The sequence below is a fragment of the Loxodonta africana genome, chromosome 2 (assembly GCF_030014295.1).
Source record: "Loxodonta africana isolate mLoxAfr1 chromosome 2, mLoxAfr1.hap2, whole genome shotgun sequence".
NCBI classification, from domain to species: Eukaryota; Metazoa; Chordata; class Mammalia; order Proboscidea; family Elephantidae; genus Loxodonta; species Loxodonta africana.
In genome coordinates, this window is record NC_087343.1 from 219,443,610 (window position 1) to 219,467,472 (window position 23,863).

Sequence of the window (23,863 nt, forward strand, 5' to 3'; positions counted from 1 at the left end):
CAGGATGTGACCTGACTCAAAATGTGAAGAAACAGCTTCAAACATCCACTAGTAATAGGAAGGTGGAATGTATGAAGTGTGAATCTAGGAAAATCAGAAATAATCAAAAATGAAATAAGAATGCATAAAGACCGATATCCTAGGCATTGGTGAGCTGAAATGGAATGGTATTGGCCATTTTGAATGGGGCAATCATATGGTCTACTATGCCGGGAATGACAAATTGAAGAGGAGTGGCATCACATTCATCATCAAAAAGAACATTTCAAGATCTGTCCTGAAGTACAATGCTGTCAGTGATAGGATAATATCCATATGCCTAGAAGGAAGACCAGTTAATATGACTATTATTCAAATTTATGCACCAAACACTAACGCCAAAAGATGAAGAAATTGAAGATTTTTACCAACTTCTGCAATCTGAAATTGATCAAGCATGCAATCAACATGCTTTGGTAATTACTGGTGATTAGAATGCAAAAGTTGGAAACAAAGAAAAAAGACTGGTAGTTGGAAAACATGGCTTTGGTGATAGGAACAACACTGAATAGACAGAATTTTGTAATACCAACAACTTCTTCATTGCATATACCCTTTTTCACCAACATAAATGGCGACTATGATTTGTCTTAGTTGTCTAGTGCTGCTGTAACAGATATACCACAGGTGGATGGCTTTAACAAACAGAAGTTTATTCTCTCAGTCTCATAGGCTAGAAGTCTGAATTCAGGGTGCCAGCTCCAGGGAAGGCTTTCTCTTCCCATCAGCTCTGGAGGAAGATTTTGTCATCAGTCTTCTCCCGGTCTAGGAACTCCTCCGAACAGGAGTCCCAGATCCAAAGGACTTGCTCTGCTCCCAGCACTGCTTTCTTGGTGGTATGAGGTCGCTGTGTCTCTCTGCTAGCTTCTCTCTTTTATATCTCAAAAGAGATTGACTTAAGGCACAATCTAATTTGTAGATTGAATCCTGCCTCATTAACATAACTGCTGCTAATCCCATCTCATCAACATCATGGAGATAGGATTTACAACACATAGGAAAATCATATCAGATGACAGAATGGTGGAAAATCACATAATACTGGGAATCATGGCCCAACCAAGTTGATAGATATTTTGGGGGGACACAGTTCAATTCATTACATTCAAGACCAGAAATCCAAAAATTCCTCTTCTGCGACATCTGGAATACAAATTATCTGCCTCCAACGTACAATGGTGGAACAGACACAAGCTAGACATTTCTATTACAAGTGGAAGAAACTGGAGGGAAAAAAGGGGTAACAGGCACCAAGCAAGTCAGCAGAACATATTACATTAGCCCTCAAGGCTTGAAAATAATCCTCTGTTTTCTAAGACCGTTTACACAATGGCCCTACCCTCCAGACTCTAGGTGTTGGCTATACTCTCCTGATCTTGGTGGGAGCCTCTGGCCCTGGGCTTCAGCTCTGCCTTCCAGGCTCACTGGAACAGCAACTCTGCTCCCTTGGCTTTGGGTGGACCATTCTCCTAGTCCACCTGAGTGGCGACTCCATTCTTAGAAACTCCAGAGGCCATGGCTCCACCATTTGTGATCCCAGAGGTCATGGTCATACCCTTTGAGACTGAGGCAGCTGTCTTTTCAGCTTCCTGTTTCCTTGGCCTCTCGGCCCTTCGGACCTCATCACCTGTGTTTGCCCTGCTGGGGCAAGTATTCCAGAGCTCTTCAGCTCCATGATAAGTGCCTGGAGGCACCCTGCTTTGCCAGTAAACTATGGCTGGAAGGCATTCAGCTCTCTTGCTGCATGGTTTGACTAGCGTAGCTCTACCCAAAAGTGCTCAAAGGCACCCTACTCCACCAGGAAGCCTCCTGCAAAAAAAGGCACTCAGCTTTCTCACTTCATGGGTCAGCTCCAGCACTGTCTCAAGCTGGTCTCCTGGTTCTGCTGCTGCCATTTTTCTGCTGCTGCCGTTTCTCTGCTGCTGCTGTTTTTCTGCTGTTGCTGTTCTCCTCGCTTCCTTGTGAGTCCTCACCAGAATTGTCTTAGATGTCTGTAATTCCACCAATAGTCTCTTCAAGAAATCTAGACTTTTACTATTAGGCACTTTAAAACTCTTCCACCTTCTATCCATTCACAATTTCAAAACAGCTTCCACATTTTAGGTATCCGTCAGAGGAGCACCCTACTCTCAGTACCAGATTCTGTCTTTCCTTGGTCTAGGAGCTTCTCAGGCACAGGGACCCTGGGTCCAAATGGTGCACTCTGCTCCTGGTGCTGCTTTCTTGGTGGTATAAAGTCCCTATATCTCTCTGCTTGCTTTTCTCTTTTATATCTCAAAAGACATTGGCTCAAGACACAATCCAATCTTGTAGATTGAGTCCTGCTTCAGTAACATAACTGCCACTAATCCCATCTCATCAACATCATAGAGCTAGGATTTACAACGCATAGGAAAATCACATCAGATGACAAAATGGTGAACAATCACACAATACTGGAAATCATGGCCCAGCCAAGTTGATAGATATTTCTGGGGACACAATTCAGTCCATGACACATGTGGACCTCGCCAGATGGAATACACAGGAATCAAGTCAACTACATCTATGGAAAGAGATGATAGAAAAACTCAATATCATAAGTCAGAAAAAGGCCAGGGGCCAACTGTGGAACAGACCATTAATCGCTCATATGCAGGTTCAAGTCAAAGTTGAAAAAAATTAGAACAAGTCCACAGCAGCCAAAGTATGACCTTGAGTATATCTCACCTGAATTTAGAGACCATCTCAAGAATAGATTTGGAGCATTTAACACTAATGAAGAGATGAGTTGAATGCCATTAAGGACATACATAAAGAAAGCAAGAGGTCATTAAAAAGGCAGGAAAGAAAGAAAAGATCAAAATGAATGTCAGAATAAACCCTGAAAGTTGCCCTTGAATGTCAAGTAGCTAAAGTGAAAGGAAGAAATGGATGCTGTGAAAGAGTTGAAGATTTCAAAGGGTGGCTCCAGAAGACAAAGTAAAGTATTATAAAGACATTTGCAAAGACCTGGAGTTAGAAAACCAAAAGGGAAGAACACGTTCGGCATTTCTTGAGCTGAAAGAACTGAAGAAAAAATTCAAGCCTTGAACTGCAATATTGGAGTATTCTACAGGAAAAATACTAAACGATGAAGGAAGCATCAAAAGCAGATGGAAGGAATACACCAAGTCACTGTACCAAAAAGAACTGTTCAATGTCCAGGCATTTCAGAAGGTAGCATATGATCAAGAACCGATGGTTCTGAAGGAAGAGGTCCAAGCTGCACTGAAGCATTGGAGAAAAACAAGGCTCTAGGAATTGATGGGATACGAATTGAGATGTTCCAGCGAAGAGATACAGCACTGGAAGTCCTCACTTGTTGATGCCAGGAAATTTGGAAGATAGCCACCTGGCCTACTGATTGGAAGAGATCTATATTTGTGCCCATTCCCAAGAAAGGTGATCCAACAGAATGCGGAAATTATCGAACAACATCATTAATATCGTACACAGGTAAAATTTTGCTGAAGATCATTCAAAAGCCATTATAGCAGTACATTCACAGGGAATTGCCAGAAATGGAAGCCGAATTCAGAAGAGGGTGTGGACAAGAGATGTCATAGCAAATGTCACATGGATCCTGGCTGAAAGCAGAGAATACCAGAAAGATGTTTACCTGTGTTTTATTGACTATGCAAAAGCATTCGACAGTGTGGGTAATAACAGCCTCTGTGTCAATCCATCTCATTGAGGGTCTTCCTCTTTTCCACTGACCCTGTACTTTACCAAGCATGATGTCCTCCAGGGACTGATCCCTCCTGACAACACGTCCAAAGTATGTAAGGTGAGTCTCACCACCCTTGCTTCTAAGGAGCATTCTGTTTGTACGTCTTTCAAGATAGATTTGTTCATTCTTTCGACAGTCTGTCTTATATTCAATATTCTTTGCCAACACCACAATTCAAAGATGTCAATTCTTTGGTCTTCCTTATTCATTGTCTAGCTTTCACATGCATACGATGTGATTGAAAATACCATGGCGTAGGTCAGGCGTACTTTAGTCTTCAAAGTGACATCTTTGCCTTTCAACACTTTAAAGAGGTCCTGGGTGCAGATTTGCTCAGTACAGTGGGTCTTTTGATATTTTGACAGCTGCTTCCATGGGCCGTCAAGTAAAATGAAATTCTTGACAACTTAAATCTTTTCTCCATTTATCATGATGTTGCTTATTGGTCCAGTTGTGAGGATTCTGTTTTCTTTACGCTGAGGTATAATCCATACTGAAGGCTGTGGTTTTTGATCTTCGTTAGTAAGTGCTTCAAGTCCTCTTCACTTTCAGCAAGCGGGGTTGCGTCATCTGCATAATGCAGGTTGTTAATGAGTCTTCCTCCCATCCTGGTGCCCCATTTTTCTTCATATAGCCCAGCTTCTTGGATTACTTGCTCAGCATACAGATTGAATGGGTATGGTGAAAGGATACAACTCTGACACACAACTTTTCTGACTTTAAAGCACACAGCATCCCCTTGTTCTGTTCAAACAACTGCCTCTTGATCTATGTACAGCTCCTCATGAGCACAATTAAGTGTTCTGGAATTCCTTTTCTTCACAATGTTATCCATAATTTGTTACGATGCACATAATAGAATGCCTTTGCATAGTTGATAAAACACAGGTAAACATCCTTCTGGTATTCTTTGCTTTCAGCCAGGATCCATTTGACATCAGCAATGATATCCCTGCTTCCACATCCTCTTCTGAATCTGGCCTGAATTTCTGGCACTTCCCTGTCAATATACTGCTGCAGCCACTTTTGAATGATGTTCAGCAAAATTTTGCTTGCATGTGATATTAATGATATTGTTTGATAATTTCCACATTCTATTGGATCACCTTTCTGGGGAATAGGCATAAATACGGATCCCGTCCAGTTGGTTGGCCAGGTTTCTGTCTTTCCTATTTCTTGGCATAGAGGAGTGAGCACTTCCAGCACTGCGTCCGTTTGTTGAAACATCCGAATTGATACTGTGTAGATTTCTGAAGCCTTGTTTTTCACCAATGGTTTCAGTGCAGCTTGATCTTCTTCCTTCAGTACCATCGGTTCCTGATCATATGCTACCTCTTGAAATGGTCGAACGTCGACCAATTCTTTTTGGTATAGTTACTCTGTGTATTCCTTCCACCTTTTTTGATGCTTCCTGCGTTGTTTAATATTTTCCCCATACAAACCTTCACTATTGCAACTCGAGGCTTGAATTTTTTCTTCAGTTCTTTCAGCTTGAGAAATGCCGAGCGCGTTCTTCCCTTTTGGTTTTCTATCTCCAGCTCCTTGCACATGTCGTTATAATACTTTACTTTGTCTTCTGGAGCTGCCCTTTGAAATCTTTTGTTCACTTCTTTTACTTCATCAGTTCTTCTTTTTATTTTAGCAGCTCGACATCGAAGAGCAAGTTTCAGAGTTTCTCCTGACATTGATTTTGGTCTTTTCTTTCTTTCCTGTCTTTTTAGTGGCCTCTTGCTTTCTTCATGTATGATGTCCTTGATGTTATTCCAGAACTCGTCTGGTTTTCTGTCATTAATGTTTAACCTGTCAAATCTGTTTTCGAGATGGTCTCTAAATTCAGGTGGGATATACTCCAGGTCGTACTTTGGCTCTCCTGGACTCGTTCTAATTTTCTTCAGTTTCAGCATGATCTTGTGCGTGAGTAGTTGATGATCTCTTCCACAGTTGGCCCCTGGCCTTGTTCTGACTGATGATATTGAGCTTTCCCATCATCCCTTTCCACAGATGTAGTTGATTTGATTCCTGTGTATCCCGTCTATTTGACCAACAGTTTGTGGATCTTTTCAAAGAATGTACTTTTGGGTTTTTTGATTCTTCCAATTTTTTTTTTTGTTCTCTATTTCACTTCTTTCTGCTCTAATCTTTATTATTTCCTTTCTTCTGGTTCTTGAGGACTTCTTTTGCTGCTCTCTTTGTATTTGTTCAAGTTATCATATTTATGTTGTGATTTTGACCAGTTCTTTTTTGATGTGTGTGTTTGTTGCTATAAATTGACCCGTAAGCCCTGCTTTTGCTGTGTCCCAAAGGTTTTGGTAGGAAGTGTTTTCATTCCCATTTGATTCTAGGAATTTTTTGATTCCTTCTATTATTCAGTAGTTTTTAAGCAAGGTGTTGTTCAGTTTCCATGTTTTGTTTTTTATCCTTGCTGTATCTGTTATTGATTTCTGCTTTCATGGCTTTATGATCAAAGAAGATGCTTTGTGTTGTTTCGATGTTTTGGGTTTTGTTAAGATTTACTTTGTGGCCTAAAATATGGTCTATTCTGTAGAATGTTTCATGTGCGTTGGAAAAGAATGGATACTTTGCTGCTGCTGGGTTGTGTGTTTTGTATATGTCTTTGAGGTCGAGTTGGTTGATTGTGGCCATTAGAACTTCTGTATCTTTATGTTTTTCTTTCTAGATGTTCTGTTCTTCACAGACACTGATATGTTGAAGTCTTCAACTATTATTGTAGAACTGTCTTTTTCTCTTTACAATGCTTTTAAAGTTTGTTTTATGTATTTTGGAGCCCTGTCATTCGTTGTATATATATATTTATTATGGTTACGTCTTCTTGGTGTATAGACCCTTTAATCATTGTATATTGTCCTTCCTTTTCCTTTAAGGTGGATTTTGCTTTGAAGTCTATTTTATTGAAGTTTAATATTGCCACTCCTGCTCCTTTCGTTTGGTTGATACATTTTTTTCCCATGGTTTGAGTTTTTGTTTGTTTACGTCTTTGTGTCTAAGGCGTGTCTCTTGTAGACAGTATATAGATGGATCGTGTTATTTTATCCATTCTGCCACTCTGTCTCTTTACTGGTGCGTTTAGGCCTTTATATGTAGTGTAATTATTGATAGTTATGAGTTTACTGCTGTCATTTTGATTTTTTTATGGTGCTAATGGTTTCTTTGGTCCCCTTAATTTTCTGTGCTGAGTTCTTTTTATGTGTTTTCATCTCTTTCATTATTGTTGATTTTGTGTTTGCTGAGTCTTTATGTTTTTCTTCTTTTTAATTTAATTTTATTGTGCTTTAAGTGAAACTTCACAAATTAAGTCAGTCTCTCATACAAAAATTTATACACACCTTGCTATATGCTACTAATTGCTCTCGCCCTAATGAGACAGCACACCCCTTCCCTCCACTCTCTATTTTCATGTCCACTTGACCAGCTTCTGACCCCCTCTGCTCTCTTATCTCCTCTCCAGACAGGAGATGCTAACACAGTCTCATGTGTCTACTTGATCCAAGAAGCTCATTCTTCACCAGTATCATTTTCTATCCCATAGTCCATTCTAATCCATGTCTGAAGAGTTGGCTTTGGGAATGGCTCTTGTTTTGGGCTAACAGAAGGTCGGGGGACCATAACTTCTGGGGTCCTTCTAGTCTCAATCAGACCATTAAGTCTGGTCTCTTTATGAGAATTTGGGGTTTGGATTCCACTGCTTTTCTGCTCCCTCGGGGGCTCTCCGTTGCACTCCCTGTCAGGGCAGTCATCGGTTGTAGCTGGGCACCATCTAGTTCTTCTGGCCTCGGGTCAATGCAGCCTCTGGTTTATGTGGTCCTTTCTGTCTCTTGGGCTCATAATTACCTTGTGTCTTTGGTGTTCTTCATTCTCCTTTGCTCCAGGTGGGTTGAGACCCATTAATGCCTCCTAGATGGCAGCTTGCTAGCGTTTAAGACCCCAGAAATCACTCTCTAAAGTGGGGCGCAGAATTGTTTTCTTAATAGATTTTATTATGCCAATTGACTTAGATGTCCCCTGAAACCATGGTCCCCAAATCCCCGCCCCTGCTACACTGGCCTTCGAAGAGTTCAGTTTATTCAGGAAACTTCTTTGGTTTTAGTTTAGTCCAGTTGTGCTGACCTCCCCTGTATTGCATATTGTCTTTCCCTTCACCCAAAATAATTCCTATCCACTATCTAACCAGTGAAAACCCCTCTCTCTCCCTCCTCCCCTCCCCCATCTTGTAACCATCAAAGAATATTTTCTTCTCTATTTAAAACGTTTCTCCAGTTCTTATAATAGTGGTCTTATACAATATTTGTCTTTTTGCAACTAATTTCACTCAGCATAATGCCTTCCAAGTTCCTCCATGTTATGAAATGTTTCACAGATTCATCATTGTTCTTTGCCGATGTGTAGTATTCCATTGTGTGAATATACCATAATTTATTTATCCATTCATCTGTTGATGGGCACCTTGATTGCTTCCATCTTTTTGCTATTGTAAACAGCACTGCAGTGAACATAGGTGTGCATGTATCTGTTCATGTAAAGGCTCTTAATTCTCTAGGATATATTCCAAGGAGTGGGATTGCTGGATCATATGGTAATTCTATTTCTAGTTTTTTAAGGAAGCGCCAAATCGATTTCCAAAGTGGTTGTACCATTTTACATTCCCACCAGCAGTGCATAAGTGTTCCAATCTCTCCATGACCTCTCCAACATTTATTATTTTGTGTTTTGGGGATGAATGCCAGCCTTGTTGGAATGAGATGGAATCTCATTGTAGTTTTGCTTTGCATTTCTCTAATGGCTAATGACCGTGAGCATTTCCTCATGAATCTGTTAGCTACCTGAATGTCTTCTTTAGTGAAGTGCCTATTCATATCCTTTGTCCATTTTTTAATTGGGTTATTTGTCTTTTTGTAGTTGAGTTTTTGCAGTATCATGTAGATTTTAGAGATCAGACACTGATCGGAAATGTCATAGCTAAAAACTTTTTCCTAGTCTGTAGGTAATCTTTTTACTCTTTTGGTGAAGTCTTTGGTTGAGCATAGGTGTTTGATTTTTAGGAGTTCCCCATTATCTAGTTTCTCTTCTGCATTGTTAGAAAGATTTTGTATACTGTTTATGGCATGTGTTGGGGCTCCTAGCATTGTCCCTATCTTTTCTTCCATAATCTTTATCGTTTTAGATTTTATATTTACGTCTTTGATCCATTTTGTGTTAGTTTTTGTGCATGGCATGAGGTATGGGTCTTATTTCATTTTCTTGCAGATGGATATCCCATTATGCCAGCACCATTTGTTAAACAGGCTGTCTTTTCCCCATTTAACTGATTTTGGGCCTTTGTCAAATATCAACTGCTCATATGTGGATGGATTTGTGTCTGGATTCTCAACTCTGTTCCCCTGGTCTGTGTATCTGTTGTTGTAAGTACCAGGCTATTTTGACGACTATGGCGGTATAATAGGTTCTAAAATCAGGCAGAGTGAGGCCTCCCACTTTGTTTTTCTTTTTCAGTAATGCTTTACTTATCCGGGGCCTCTTTCCCTTCCATATGAAGTTGGTGATTTATTTCTCCATCTCATTAAAAAAATGTCATTGGAATTTGAATTGGAATTGCATTGTATCTATACATTGCTTTTTGTAGAATAGACATTTTTACAATGTTAAGTCTTCCTATCCATGAGCAAGGTATGTTTTTCCACTTATGTAGGTCTCTTTTGGTTTCTTGCAGTAGTGTCCTGTAGTTTTCTTTGTATAGGTCTTTTATGTTCCTGGTTAGATTTATTCCTAAGTATTTTTATCTTCTTAGGGGCTACTGTAAATGGTATTGATTTGGTGATTTCCTCTTCGAAGTTCGTTTTGTTGGTGTAGAGGAATCCAACTGATTTTTGTATGTTTATCTCGTATCCTGATACTATTCTGAACTCTTCTATTAGTGTCAATAGTTTTCTTGAGGATTCTTTATGGTTTTCTGTGTATAATATCATGTCATCTGCAAATAGAGGTACTTTTACTTCTTCCTTACCAATCTGGATGCCCTTTATTTCTTTACCTAGCCTAATTGCTCTGGCTAGGACCCCCAGCACAATGTTGAATAAGAGTGGTGATAAAGGGCATCCTTTTTTTTTTTTTTTTTTTAAATCTGATTCCCAGTCTCAAGGGGAGTGCTTTCAGACTCTCTCCATTTAGAATGATGTTGAATGTTGGCTTTGTATAAATGCCCTGTATTTTGTTGAGGAATTTTCCTTCTATTCCTATTTTACAGAGTTTTTATCATAAATGGGTGTTGAACTTTGTCAAATGCCTTTTCTGCATCAATTGATAAAATCTTGTGGTTCTTGTCTTTTGTTTTATTTATATGATGGATCACATTAATTGTTTTTCTAATGTTGAACCATCCCTGCCTTCCTGGTATGAATCCCACTTGGTCATGGTGAATTATTTTTTTGATATGTTGTTGAATTCTGTTGACTAGAATTTTGTTGAGAATTTTTGCATCTAAGTTCATGAGCTATATAGGTCTGTAATTTTCTTTTTCGTGAAGTCTTTACCTCGTTTTGATATCAGGGATATGCTGGCTTCATAGAATGAGTTTGGGAGTGTTCCATCCTTTTCTATGCTCTGAAATACCTTTAGTAGTAGTGGTGTTAACTCTTCTCTGAAAGTTTGGTAGAACTCTGCAGTGAAGCCATCCAGGCCAGGGCTTTTTTTTTGTTGGGAGTTTTTTGATTACCTTTTCAAGGTCTTCTTTTGTTATGGGTCTATTTAGTTGTTCTACCTCTGTGTTAATTTAGGTAGGCAGTGTGTTTCTAGGAATTCATCCATTTCTTCTATGTTTTCAAATTGTTAAGAGTACAGTTTTTCATAGTAATCTGGTATGATTCTTTTAATTTCAGTTGGGTCTGTTGTAATATTGCCAATCTCATTTCTTATTTGGGTTATTTGCTTCCTGTCCTGTTTTTGTTTTGTCAGTTTGACCAACGGTTTGTCGATTTTGTTAATTTTTTAAAAGAACCAGCTTTTGGTCTTGTTAACTCTTTCAAATGTTTTTCTGTTTTCTATTTCATTTAGTTCTGCTCTAATTTTTATTAATTGCTTTCTTCTGGTGCCTGACGGTTTCTTTTGTTCTCTTTCTATTTGTTCAAATTGTTGGGATGTTTCTTTGATTTTGTCCCTTTCTTTTTGTATGTGTGCATTTATTGATATAAATTGACCTCTGAGCACTGCTTTTGCTGTGTCCCAAAGGTTCTGATAGAAAGTGTTTTTATTCTCATTGGATTCTATGAATTTCTTTATTCCATCCTTAATGTCTTCTTTTTTGAACAGGGTATTGTTCAGTTTCCAAGTGTTTGATTTGTTTTCGTTGCTATTCCTGTTGTTAATTTCGGCTTTCATGGCCTTATGGTCAGAGAAGATGCTTTTTAATATTTCAGTGTTTTGGATTCTGTTAAGGCTTGCTTTATGACGTAATACATGGTCTATTCTAGAGAATGTTCCATGTGTGTTGGAAAAGAAAGTATACTTGGCTGCTGTTGGGTGGAGTGTTCTGTGTATGTCTATGAGGTCAAGTTGGTTGACTGTGGCGTTTATATCTTCCGTGTCTTTTTTGAGCTTCTTTCTGGATGTCCTGTTCTTCACCCAAAGTGGTGCGTTGAAGTCTCCTACTATTATTGTGGAGCTGTCTATCTCACTTTTCAGTGCTGTTAGAGCTTGTTTTATGTATCTTGCAGAACTGTCATTGGGTGCCTAAATATTTAATATGGTTATATCCTCCTGGTATATTGTCCCTTTAATCATTACGTAGTGTCCCTCCTTGTCCTTGGTGATGGATTAAACTTTAAAGTCTATTTTGTTGGAAATTAATACTGCCACTCCTGCTCTTTTTCGATTGTTGTTTGCTTGATGTATTTTTTTCCATCCCTTGAGTTTTAGTTTGTTTTTGTCTCTAAGGTGTGTCTCTCGTAGGCAGCATATAGACAGATTGTGTTTTTTTTTTTTTAATCCATTCTGCCACTCTTTGTCTAAATGGACTAAATGCATTTAGTCCATTTACATTCAGCGTAATTATAGATAGGTATGAGTTTAGTGGTGTCATTTTGATATCCTTTTTTGTGTGTTGTTGACAGTTTCTTTTTACCACTTATTTTTTTGTGCTGAGTAGTTTATCTTTATGTATTGCCTTTTCCTCTTATTCGTTGTTGTTGATTTTGTTTCTGCTGAGTCTCTACTTTTTTCTTGTATTTTATTTTGATGTGTAGGATTGTCTTTGTGCTTACCTTAATATTTACCCCTATTTTTCTAAGTTTAAACCTAACTTTAATTTCTTTGCATGGCCTTGTCTTCTTCTCCATGTGAAAGATCTATGAACCCATTTTTAGTCCCTCTTTATTGTTTTAATGTTATCTTTTTTTTTTACATAATAACGTCGTTGTTTACCTGTTTTGAGCGTTTTTTAAATCTTGATTTATTTTTGTGATTTCCCTGTCTGGATTGACCTCTGTTCTGTCCAGTATTCTAGTCTTGGGTTGACACCTGATATTATTGATTTTCTATCCAAAGAGCTCCCTTTGGTATTTCTTGCAGTTTTGGTTTGGTTTTTACGAATTCCCTAAATTTTGTTTATATGGAAATGTCCTAATTTCACTTTCATATTTGAGAGACAGTTTTGCTGGGTATATGATTCTTGGTTGGCAATTTTTTTCCTTCAATGCTTTATATAAGTCATCCCATTGCCTTCTTGCCTGCATGGCTTCTGCTGTGTAGTCCGAGCTTATTCTTATTGACTCTCCTTTGTAGGTGACTTTTTGTTTATCCCTAGCTGCTCTTAAAATTCCCTCTTTATCTTTGGTTTTGGCAAGTTTGATTTTAATATGTCTTGGTGACTTTCTTTTAAGATCTACCTCATGTGGATTTTGATGAGCATCTTGGATAGATATCTTCTCATCTTTCATGATATCAGGGAAGTTTTCTGCCAACAAATCTTCAGCAATTCTCTCTGTATTTTCTGTTGTCTATCCCTGTTTTGGTAATCCAATCACTCGTAGGCCATTTCTTTTGATAGAGTTGCACATGATTCTTAAGATTTCATTTTTTTAAATTCTTCTATCTGATTTTTCTTCAGATATGTTGGTGCCAAGTACCTTATCATCAAGCTCACCAATTCTGCCTTCCACTTGCTCTGTTCTGCTCCTCTGACTTTGTATTTAGTTGTCTAATTCTGTAATTTTATTGTTAATTTTAGGATTTCTGATTGCTGTCTTTCTGTGGATTCTTGCAGCTTATTAAATCTTTCATTATGTTCTTGAATTACGTTTTTAATTTCTTCAGCTACTTTATCTGTATGTTCCTTGGCTTGTTCTGTGTATTGCCTGATCTCCTTCCTAATCTCGTTCCTGATGTCTTGAAGAGCTCTGTATGTTAATAGTTTGAATTCTGCATCTGGTAATTCCAGGAAGGCACCTTCATCCAGAAGATCTGTTGATTCTTTGTTTTGAGAGCTTGTTGAGGGGATCATTCTTTGTTTCTTCATGTGACTTTTTATTGACTGTTTCTCTGAGCCATGTATAAGTTATTTATTAGTTTATTTTATGTTTGCTTACTGTATGCTAGCTTCTTGCTTTGTTTTTTTTTGAGATGCCCAAATGGGTTGCTTGAGTGAGCTAGTTTGATTATTTTTTTTTGCCTTTGGAGCTCTGACGTACTGTCACCAGATGGCTAGAGCTATTATCAGGTATATCAGTATAGGAGTCCATTCACTTTTCTTGTATGAATTCAGCTTAGGTGTCCAGGTAGCTGATCATCAAGTGTGTAGTACAGGCTCTGTTCTACAGTCTTAGAGGGGCAGGGGTGATTGGTGTAAGTACTGGTATCTGGTTGCAGCAGGGGGTCATGCTCTGAACAAGGCAGGGGGCTGAGAACTGTCCCCTGAGTGCCTGTGAGGGAAACATGTCCCTGTTCTCTAGAGTGTACAGGTGGGTGGGTTCTGTAGATGGACCATGGGGACCCAATGCTTTTGGTTGTAAGGACTGGGAGGTACCAGGTATCCTTGGACACCTGTCTTGGGTCACTGGGTGACTTGAGTGGAGCCACCAGTCCTTAGGCCCCTGATGTGGGTAGGCAAGGACCCTGTTTAATAGGCAAAGTGGTGTCAAATATCAAACACCCATCTCTTGACCGCATAGCTGAAACGGTTGCAGTCTGCCAACAAGGGCTTGTTTCAGGAGAATATTTCTCCTAAAAGAGGCCCACACAGGTCCATGCAGCAGGGAAAGTTGTTCAAAGCCCACGGACTGTTTATACCTGGACAAGTGCCACTTCTGTCCTGAGCTCCCCTGGTTAGTGGAACTGGCAAGTTATCTTTTCCCCCGTTGTGAATTTATTCCTACTGCAGGGCCGGGAGCGTGGCTCCAGGTGCTCAAAGGGGCCTATCTCAGGCCTGGGGAAATCAACAGCCTCTGAAGCTGGCTTGGGGTGGGAGGCACGGTAAAATATATGAAAGTACATAGCTTTGGCAGAGAGCGCTGTTCTTCTCTGGTTCCAGAGGTGTTAGTTTCGGAGATGTGCATTTGGGTGCTTCTCCCTTAGTAAACTGTAGCCGAATGCTACCACCAGCCTGCTGTAGCTACTCTTGGGAGTGATGCCTGAGGGTTCCCGGAGATTCAGGTCTGGCAACTCCTCTGTACTTCTGAACCATCTCTCCCTCTCCCTGCCCCTCAGTTCATTTTGTAACTTTGTGTTTGATGTTCAAGGCTCCTAGCTTGTCATAAATATAATCATTCACCTTGTTTTTTTTGGTCTTTGTTGTAAGAGGGATCACCGGAGGTATCTGGCTATTCCACCATCTTGGCCTCACCTCCTTCTTTGTCATTTTGATGGATAGGTTTGTTAGCTTCCTTTGTGGTTACCTTGAAATTTAGGTTTATTTTTCTAAGTTTAAACCAGCCTTTTATTTCTTGATATCACCTCGACTTCCTCTCTGTATGGGAGTTCTATGACTACACCGTTCATTCCCTGTTTTTGTTTTGATGTTGTTCTTGTTTATGTATTGACATCTCTGGTTCCTTATTTTTAGTCTTTTAGTTTTGATTTGTTTTGGTAAATTACCTATCTGGATTGGTATCTGGTTGATCTGTCCTTTGTCCTAGTCTTGGATTGTTGTCTGATGTTGCTGGTTCTCTAACCAGATGACTCCCTTTAATATTTCTTGTAATTTTGGTCTGGTTTTTACAAATCCCCTTAATTTCTTTTATCTGGAAATGACCTAATTTCACCATTTATTCAAGAGACAATTTTGCTGGATACTTAATTCTTGACTAGCAGTTTTTTCCTTCAAGGCTTTATATTTGTCATCCCAATTGCCTTCTTGCCAGCATGGTTTCTGCTGAGTAACAGAGCTTAGTCTAACTGAGTTTTTTTTTTTTTTTGCAGGTAACATTTTGTTCATCCATAGCCACTCTCAGGATTCTTTCTTTGCCTTTGGTTTTGGCAAGTTTGATTATGGTGGTTTTTGGTGACTTTCTTTTGGGGTCTATCCTGCATTGGGGTCCTTGAGCTTCTTGGATAGAGATATCTTGTTTTTCATGATATTAGGGAAGTTTTCAGCCAGAAAATCTTCAACAATTCTCACTGTGTTTTCTGTTATCTTCCCCTGTTCTGGTACTCTGATCACTTGTACGTTTTTCCTCTAGATAATATCCCACATAATTCTTAGACTGTCTTCATTTTTTTTTTCATTCTTTTTTCTGCTTTCTCCTCAAACATATTGGTATCAAGGAATTTATCTTCACTCTCACTAATTCTGACTTCCATTTTCTGAATTCTGCTCCTATGACCTTCTATTGAGTTGTCTAATTCCAAATTTTATTGTTAATCTTTGGGATTTCTAGTTACTGTTTCTGTAGGATTTCTAGCAGACCATTTATTCTGTCATTTTTTTCTTGTGTTGTTTCCATGAATTATTCTATTGCTTTGTATGTTCTATGGTTTGGTCTGTGTTTTGCCTGATTTCCTTCCTCGTTTCTTGGAGAGCTCTGCATATTAGTCTTTTGAATTCTTAATCAGATAGTTCCATTGCCTTGTCTTTCGCCAGAAGGTTTTCTGGTTCTTTATTTTGGTTGCTTGCTGGAGTCATCTTTTTCTGCTTCTTTATGTGATTTGATATTGAGTGTTATCTCTGAGGCATTAATAAGTTATATTTATATTTTGTATTTTTGTTTACTGCATCCTGTATTTTTGTTTTGCTTTGATATGTCCAAGCATGCTGGGTGTGTGTGCCACCCTGGTTGTTGGCATCATTGAAACTCCCACCTCCTGTCTCCAGGTGGTCAGAGCAGCTACTAGGTGTGTGAGCCTGGGAGTCTTTTCGCTGTTCTTGTGGGGGTGCAATTGTTTGGGGCACAGGTGTCCAGGTCTTTGGTCACTGAGTGTGTGGTGCTGAGACTCACCTACAGTCCTGGGTGGGACAGAACACCTGGGGGTGTTCAGAGCAGGCAGAGGTGTCTGGTTGCAGTGGTGGGCAATGTGTGAGGCAAGGCAGGGGGCTATCAGCTGCTGCTGGGTGCCTGGATGGAAGGCGTGTTCCTGACCATTAGAGTGCATAGTGGGGGAGGTGGTTTTGACAGTCTTTGGGGTCTGGTGCTGTTGGCTGGAGGGGTTGGGGACCACCACTAATTCTTAGACCCCTGTCATGGGTGGTACCACCAGTCCTCAGGCCCCTTTGTTGAGTGAGTGAGGGCCCTTCTTAGGGGGCAGGGCAGTGTCGAATGTCACAAGCCTGCAGCTCCTACTTGGCTGCTGCAGGTGAAAATGGGTTTTGGGTGGATGCCCCGACCATTTTGTCCTAATGAGGATATATGATGTTGGATTGGCCCACAAGGCACTGGGGCGGGGGTGAAGGGCACTGCAAGTCCGTGGACCCCCTATGCCAGTGGCTGGGCAATTGAGTGGGTGCCTCTGGACCCAGCCATGAATTCTCAGCTTAGGTGGCATGGCGTTGTTGAATGCCACCAGCCTGGTGTTGCAGCAGGTTGGGGGATGGGTGGGGGAAGGGAGTGCTCCTCAGCCGTGAAGCTCTGACTGGAGAAAGTGTTATGGTGCCAGCATGTGTGGTGGGTTGGTAGCTTGCACTTTCTCAAGCCTGGTGTCGCTCCTGTTTGGCTCTGGAGGTGCGTGTAGATTTGCTGTTGTTTGGCTGCACCAGATGGGGTGGGTTTCGGCTTGGGATGTTGCTGCTTGCGTCAGCCTGTATACGCAGTGCAGATTCAGCTAGCAGGACACTGACAATCCCTTGATCTGTAATTCCCTGTTTCAACTTTGTTTTATTTTTCTCTCCTTTCACCTGCTGCTTAGGGTTCCTAGATTGTCATATGTATTTGACTCACTTGTTTTTTCCAGTCTTGGTTGTAAGAGGGTCAACACGAAGCATCTGACTATTCTGCCAACTTGGCCGCACCTTTCCCGTCTGTTGGGTTTTATGTTAGTTATTACATTTTTTCATTTCTAGTTCTTTTCCAAATTTCTGATTGTTCTCTCTAGTTTCTTATTTATTTCTTATGTTTTTAGGCTTCTATTTCATTTCTTTAAATATATTAAATACAGAGATTTTATATTCTCTGCACAATAGTTCCAATATATGATTCTGCTTTTTGCTATTTCTGTTGGTCCTCAATCATGGTGTCATTTTATTTTCTTATTTATTTTGTAATTTTTGAATCTGAACTTCTCAGAGTTTTAGACTTTTGTTTGTAGATATTCTTCGAGGCTTAGAAAGTATTTCTGCTAGTTTCCTGTGGGATCTGTAAACCCAAAACTATTTCAAATTAAAATTTCCTTTTAAGTTTTTCTGAACCACATATGTCATGGGAATTTGTACCACAAACTGTCATGCATTCTGGCTTGTGGTTATGAATTCTCAGAGAAGAATGTTTTCTTTTCCATTCACCACCTAAGTTGAATCAGGCATTTCCTTTCTATTCTAATCTGCACGGCAGAGTTATTTCTCATTTATCTTTACATTGTTGAGGGCATTGTTGGTTCAGTGGAAGAATTTTTGCCTTCCCTGTGGGAGACCTGGGTTCAATTCCTGCCTAGTGCACCTCATGCTCAGCCACTACCCATCTGTTAGTAGAGACTTGCATGTTGCCATGATGCTGAACCAGTTTCAGTGGAACTGAAATAAGGCTTAGAAGAAAGACTTGCTTATCGACTTCCAAAAATCAGCTGGTAAAAATCTTATGGATCACAAAGGTCTTAGGTCGGCACAGGACTGGGCAGTGTTTCCGTCAGTTGTGCACGGGGTTGCCATAATTTGAAGACTGACCTGATGACAGCCAGCAACAACACTTTCAGGGGTGCACGTGTTTTTGTGTGTTTTATGAAATTCCCCACCTTGAGCAGGCCCTGGACTTTATTTCTTTAACCTCTGCAACATCAAAGTGAAAGCTAAAGATGTTTTGGGTTTGTTAGAAACTCTTAGTGTGAATGCTGGTGTTGGTGTATGCTAATTTCAGGATTATGCTCTCACTTGTTTATAATCTTTCCTTTTGTGCCAGCCCAGCAATGTATTTGTACTTCTTGATAGAACTGGAATTTATAAAAACTTTTATACTTATTATTTTCTATATCTATTTGTTAGCATCAGATCAAAGATAATGATAAATTGTCCTTTAGCCCTCTGAAATTCTGAAGAAGAAGATAGTTAGACTTAAATTGAGACAAAAGAGAATTCACTCAACTGTAACAAAACATTTCTTGACTTGGAAGCTACTCAAGTTGGGAAACTAGAGAAGTAATATTTATGCATGGAATTTTTTTGGACTAGAGCATAAATTTACTTTATTACGTTTCAGCTATTTGCTACTGCTACTAATAATGTATTATCCCAGGTAATATTTTTACAACACCTAGTAAGTGGGTACTCTGGAAATCTATTAGAATTTCTGACTGATCCCAAAGTTCCTACACTTACCCATGATACTACATTCCCTTTGACTAAGATTTGAGGCAACTTACAAAAATGCATTTAATATAAAAGAATAAAATTAATCACTGAGGGAATTGGGGCAACAGCTAGGAAAATAATAAAGCTTTGGATAAGATTAACACAGAGGAATGCCAGCATTTTCTTCCGGTAAACCCAGTAACTATGACCTGCATTTGGTTTTAAGCTTCTTAAGCACCCATCTGTCAGTTTGTTGCACTGTGGTGGCTTGCGTGTTGTATGATGCTGGATGCTATGCCACTGGCATTTCAAATACCAGCAGGGTCACCATGGTGGACAGATTTCAGCAGAACTTCCAGACTAGGAAGAAAGGCCTGGCAATCTACGTGCAAAAATTAGCCAGTGGAAACCGTATGGATATACCAGAATACTATCCAATATAGCGCTGGAAGATGAGCACACTAGGTTGGAAGGCTATCAGAACACAGTGGCTGCAACATGGACTGGAGCATATTAATGATTATGAAGATGGCACAGGACCAGGTAGTACCTCATTCTGTTATACGTGGGGTCACCATGAGTTAAAACCAACTTGGTGACAACTAAGAACAACACAGAAGAAGAGTAGGGTAGGCAATAATGCAACTAAGTTGTTTTGAATGTTGTCCTGTTCAGAAATGATAAGCTAGACAAGGCAAACTTTTCTTTTTCAAAAACTGTTGAAAGTGCATTACAGCCCAGATGACAAAAAACAGTAGTCTGGGGAAATCTCTTTTATGTTTTAATTATAAAAAAGAAAACTCTTCAGAGCTATTGGCAGACACACTACTGGAGAGTTGTTTTAGGGCTGGGCCATCCTGGTGGAGGGCTGACCACTGGCTGGGGGCTGGGGAAGGGGTGGAGCCTCACTGAGCACCAGAGTTCAATTCACTACCAGGCTTCAGATCACAGCGCAGTTGTTCCCATTTTGCCAACACAAGCACTTCTGTAAGTCTTTCATGATTCTGAGGATCCTGGTATCAAAAGGCCCTTAGATGGCTGGTTTTTTGGAAGTAGATCACCAAACCTTTCTTTTGATGTATCTCTTGGTTAGCAGCCAAGCATGTTTTCTGTTTGCACCACCCAGGGACTCCAGCTACTATAATACAACCAAAAAAATACCAAACCAGTTGCCATGGAATTGATTCCAACTGATATAGACCCCACATGGTACACAGTAGAACTGAGCTCCATAGAGTTTTCAGTGGCTGTAATCTTTATGGAAACAGATTGCTGGGCCTTTCTTTTGCAGTGCCACAGAGTGGGTTTAAACCACCAACCTTCCTGTTGGTAGTCAAGCGCAAACCATTTGCACCTCCCAGGGACTTTCTGCTACCATAATAACAGTAGAAAATTCCTGTGTTGTCTTCGTCTTGGCTAAGCAGGACCCAAACCCATTGGGCAAAATTACAAGGAAACCAGCTAATGATGTGAAACTTTTTGAAAAGCCTTTTACTGCGTACATCTGGGTCTTGTCAGTAATTCCTGAATGTGAGTAGCTGTGTACACGTGTGTGTGCATGTGCGTGTGTGTGTGTCATGTATGTATACATGAATTCTCACTGTGCTGTGTAAGCATAATGAAAGTGTATACAAACAAATGTAAAGTTAATGGTTAAATTTCTTAACTTTTGGGGTTAGTCAACTTTGACCAAGCAAACTGGGATAACCTTTTGTGTTAGCTCCTAACTAATGAATAAAAAAGATCAGTTTAGGTAAATATGCTGGCTCACACATGTGCAGTGAATTTAAACATTCTTTTTGTTTGCTTGTTTCAAGGATTTCGACTCTTTCTTCTCTGCCAAAGAAGAGAATATTATATATTCGTTCCTTGGCTTGGCTCCCCCTCCAGGCTCAAAGGTAAGATTTAATGCCCTAATGGGGCTTAATAGAGGTCATAGTTAAAGAAGATAGAAATCAGCATCTAAGGTTGTTTAATAAATGATAATCATTAAACTAACATGATTTTAGTAAGCACTTTATTCTGATGAAGTCTTGTGCAAAATTTTCATTAAAAATGCTTTATTCCAAAGTCATCTTTTTCATGTTTTTGCTGTTTCTTCTTGCTAGAGTGAATTTAAAAAACCTAAGAAATGTTACTGCATTCAATGGTCTTAAGTGCATTAATTAAATATGTAAAAATATGAGTTTCCAGGCTGTGTTTATGCCCATATATTAATCATTTCTATTTAAAATGAATTCAACTTCACCTTTTCAGTCTGATAAAGAGGGGAAAAGTAAGATCTAGAATTAAGAGCAAGATAAACAAATCTCATCAATTTTATCCTATAGTGTTGTCTCATCGTTGATTATATATGTGATGGTTAATGTTATGTGTCAACTTGGCTAGGCCATGAGTCCCGATACTGTGTAATTGTCTTCCATTTTGTGGTCTGATATAATTGTCTTCCATTTTGTGGTAATTATCCTCCATTCTATGTGTTGTAAATCCTAAACCTCTATATGTTAATGAGATAGGATTAGTGTGGGGTGCATCTTGAGTCATAGCCTTACTCAAGTCACACCCTTACTCAAGTCATCACCTTACTCAAGTGTCTGATGTAAGGGGAGATTCCTTGAGGGTGTGACCTACATCCAATATATATGGATGCTCTGACATAGCTCACTCTTGCTCTGGATCCTACATCGGCTCATCGTCATCTGACCTCTGGTTCATGGGACTTGAGCCAGTAGCCTGCCAATTCTGGGATTTGTCATCCTCCGCAGCCCCATGGGCCAGCAGCCTGTTGTCTGACCTGCCAGTTTGGGATTCATCAGCCCCTGCAACCACGTGAGTGAGGAGAAACCTCTAGCCGGATGCCTGACCCATGGGTTTGGTACTTGACAGCCTCCACAACTGTGTGAGACATTTCCTTGAGATAAATATAAAAAAAAAAAATCTTTATACATACATATAAATATAAATCTTTATATATACATATATAAGAATATATATATGTATATATATATTTCATTGGTTTTGCTTTTCTAGAGAACCCAGCCTAAGACATTTAGTACTGGGAGTGGTTCTAGAGAAATCAAATTGTAAGGATGAGTTTTCTAAGTTGGTTCTCAAATCTGGCTAGCCTTAAAGGTGCTGATGACTCTGCCTCCAGTGGTAAAGAGGACATTGCTAATCTGTGGTGTGACGTGGCAATAGAAATAAGCAAAATATCACCATGAATAGGTCAAATATTTGTGAGAAAGAAGGCTCTGGGTGACTTGATACTGAATGCTTTTCTACAGTTTTGTCAGAATGAGAAGTATAAGGGAGTTGGTTGGTTGGTCCTACTCTTGCTAGACAAAGTTTTGAAAGAAAGAGATGAGCTCAGGGCTTCAGAGTCACAGCTCAAGCACCACATAAAAGACCAGAAAATGGCCAATTGTGCCCCAAAAGAAAGCCTTTTCTTTTTTTTTTTTTTAACATTTTATTGTGCTTTAGGTGAAAGTTTATATAGCATATTAATTTTCCAGTCAATGATTCTTATGCAAACTGTTCTGTGACATTGGTTGCAATTCCCACAATCTGTCAGCACTCTCCGCATTTCCTCTCTAGGTTTCTTGTTTCCATTAGTCCGGTGTCCCTGTCCCTCCCTGCCTTCTCATCTTTGATTTTGGGCAAATTTGCCCTTTTGGTCTTGCGTAGTTGATTGTTCTAAGGAGCACACTCTTCACCAGTGTTATTGTTTGTTTTATGGCCCCATCTATTATTTGTCTGAAAGGTGGCCTCTGGGAGTGTCTTCAGTTTCAAGTCAGAAGATTGTCTTAGGGCAGTAGTCTTGGGGTTCCTCCAGTCTCATTCAGACGAATAAGTCTGGTCTTTTTGTTTTTTGAATTTGAATTTTGTTCTACATTTTTTACCCATTCTAACGGGGACCTTCTATTGTGATCCTAGTCAGGGTGGTCAGTATTGGTAGCTGAGCATTATCTAGTTCTTCTGGTCTCAGACTGGAGAAAGCTGTGGTTCATGTGGGCAGTTAGTCCTTTGGACATTGCTTCAATGAGTATTTGGTTTTCTTCATTCTCTTTTGCCCCAGGCAGGAAGAGGCCAATAAGGTCCTTCTTAGATGGCTTCTCACAAGCTTTTAAGACCCCAGATGCTACTCACTAGGCTAGAATATAGAACATTAATTTTATGAACTATTGCCAATTTTGCCAATTGACCTAGATATCCCCCGAGACTATGATCCTTAGCCTTCAAGTCCAGTAGTTCAGACCTGATGTCTAAGTAGTTTCTATAGCTGTGCCCACCCGCTGTGTGCTCTATTATGTATATAAATATACAAGCAGCATTACAAATGTATGTGTTGAAATATGCACTACTATACCTGTATATATGCGTGGGTGTATGCCCATATGACCTCCCTCACCTATTTAACATGAATATTAGCCTGTGTATCTATTCACAAACTATTGTTTGTTATTACTGTTGTTGAGGGATTGTATATATTATACCATCTACCATTGGTGTTGTTAGGTGCCATTGAGTTGGTTCTGACTCATAGCGAATGAAACACTACCAGGTCCTGTGCCATCCTCACAATTGTTGTTATGCTTGAGCCCATTGCTGTAGCCACTGTGTCAGTCCATCTTGTTGAGGGTCTTCCTCTTTTTCGCTGACCCCCTACTTTACAAAGCATGATGTCCTTCTCCAGGGACCAGTCCCTCCTGACAACATGTGTAAAGTATGTGAGATGTAGTCTTACCATCTTTGCTTCTAAAGAGCATTCTGGTTGTACTCCTTCCAAGATAGATTTGTTCGTTCTTTTGGCAGTCCATGGTATATTCAGTATTCTTTGCCAACACCACAATTCAAAATCTTCAATTCTTCCTCTGTCTTCCTTAATCATTGTCCAGCTTTCACATGCATATGAGGCTATTGAAAACACCGTGTGTGGCTCGGGTCAGGCACACCTTAGTCTTCAAGGTGACGTCTTTGCTTTTTGACACTTTAGAGAGGTCTTTTGCAGCAGATTTGCCTAATCAATGTGTCATTTGATTTCTTGACTGCTGATTCCATGGGTGTTGATTCTGGATACAAGTGAAATGAAATCCTTGACAACTTCAATCTTTTCTCTGTTTACCGTTTACCGTAATTGCTCT

At 39.7% G+C, this 23,863-nt stretch overlaps 1 protein-coding gene across 1 annotated transcript in view; it reads left to right on the forward strand.

Moving 5' to 3' along the window:
* The window catches only part of SH3BGR (SH3 domain binding glutamate rich protein), an 86,479-nt gene that overhangs the window by 28,139 nt on the left and 34,477 nt on the right, over nucleotides 1-23,863 (forward strand). The window contains 1 exon segment of the mRNA XM_064279461.1: nucleotides 20,540-20,620. Within this exon segment, the coding sequence (XP_064135531.1) occupies nucleotides 20,540-20,620 (81 nt within the window).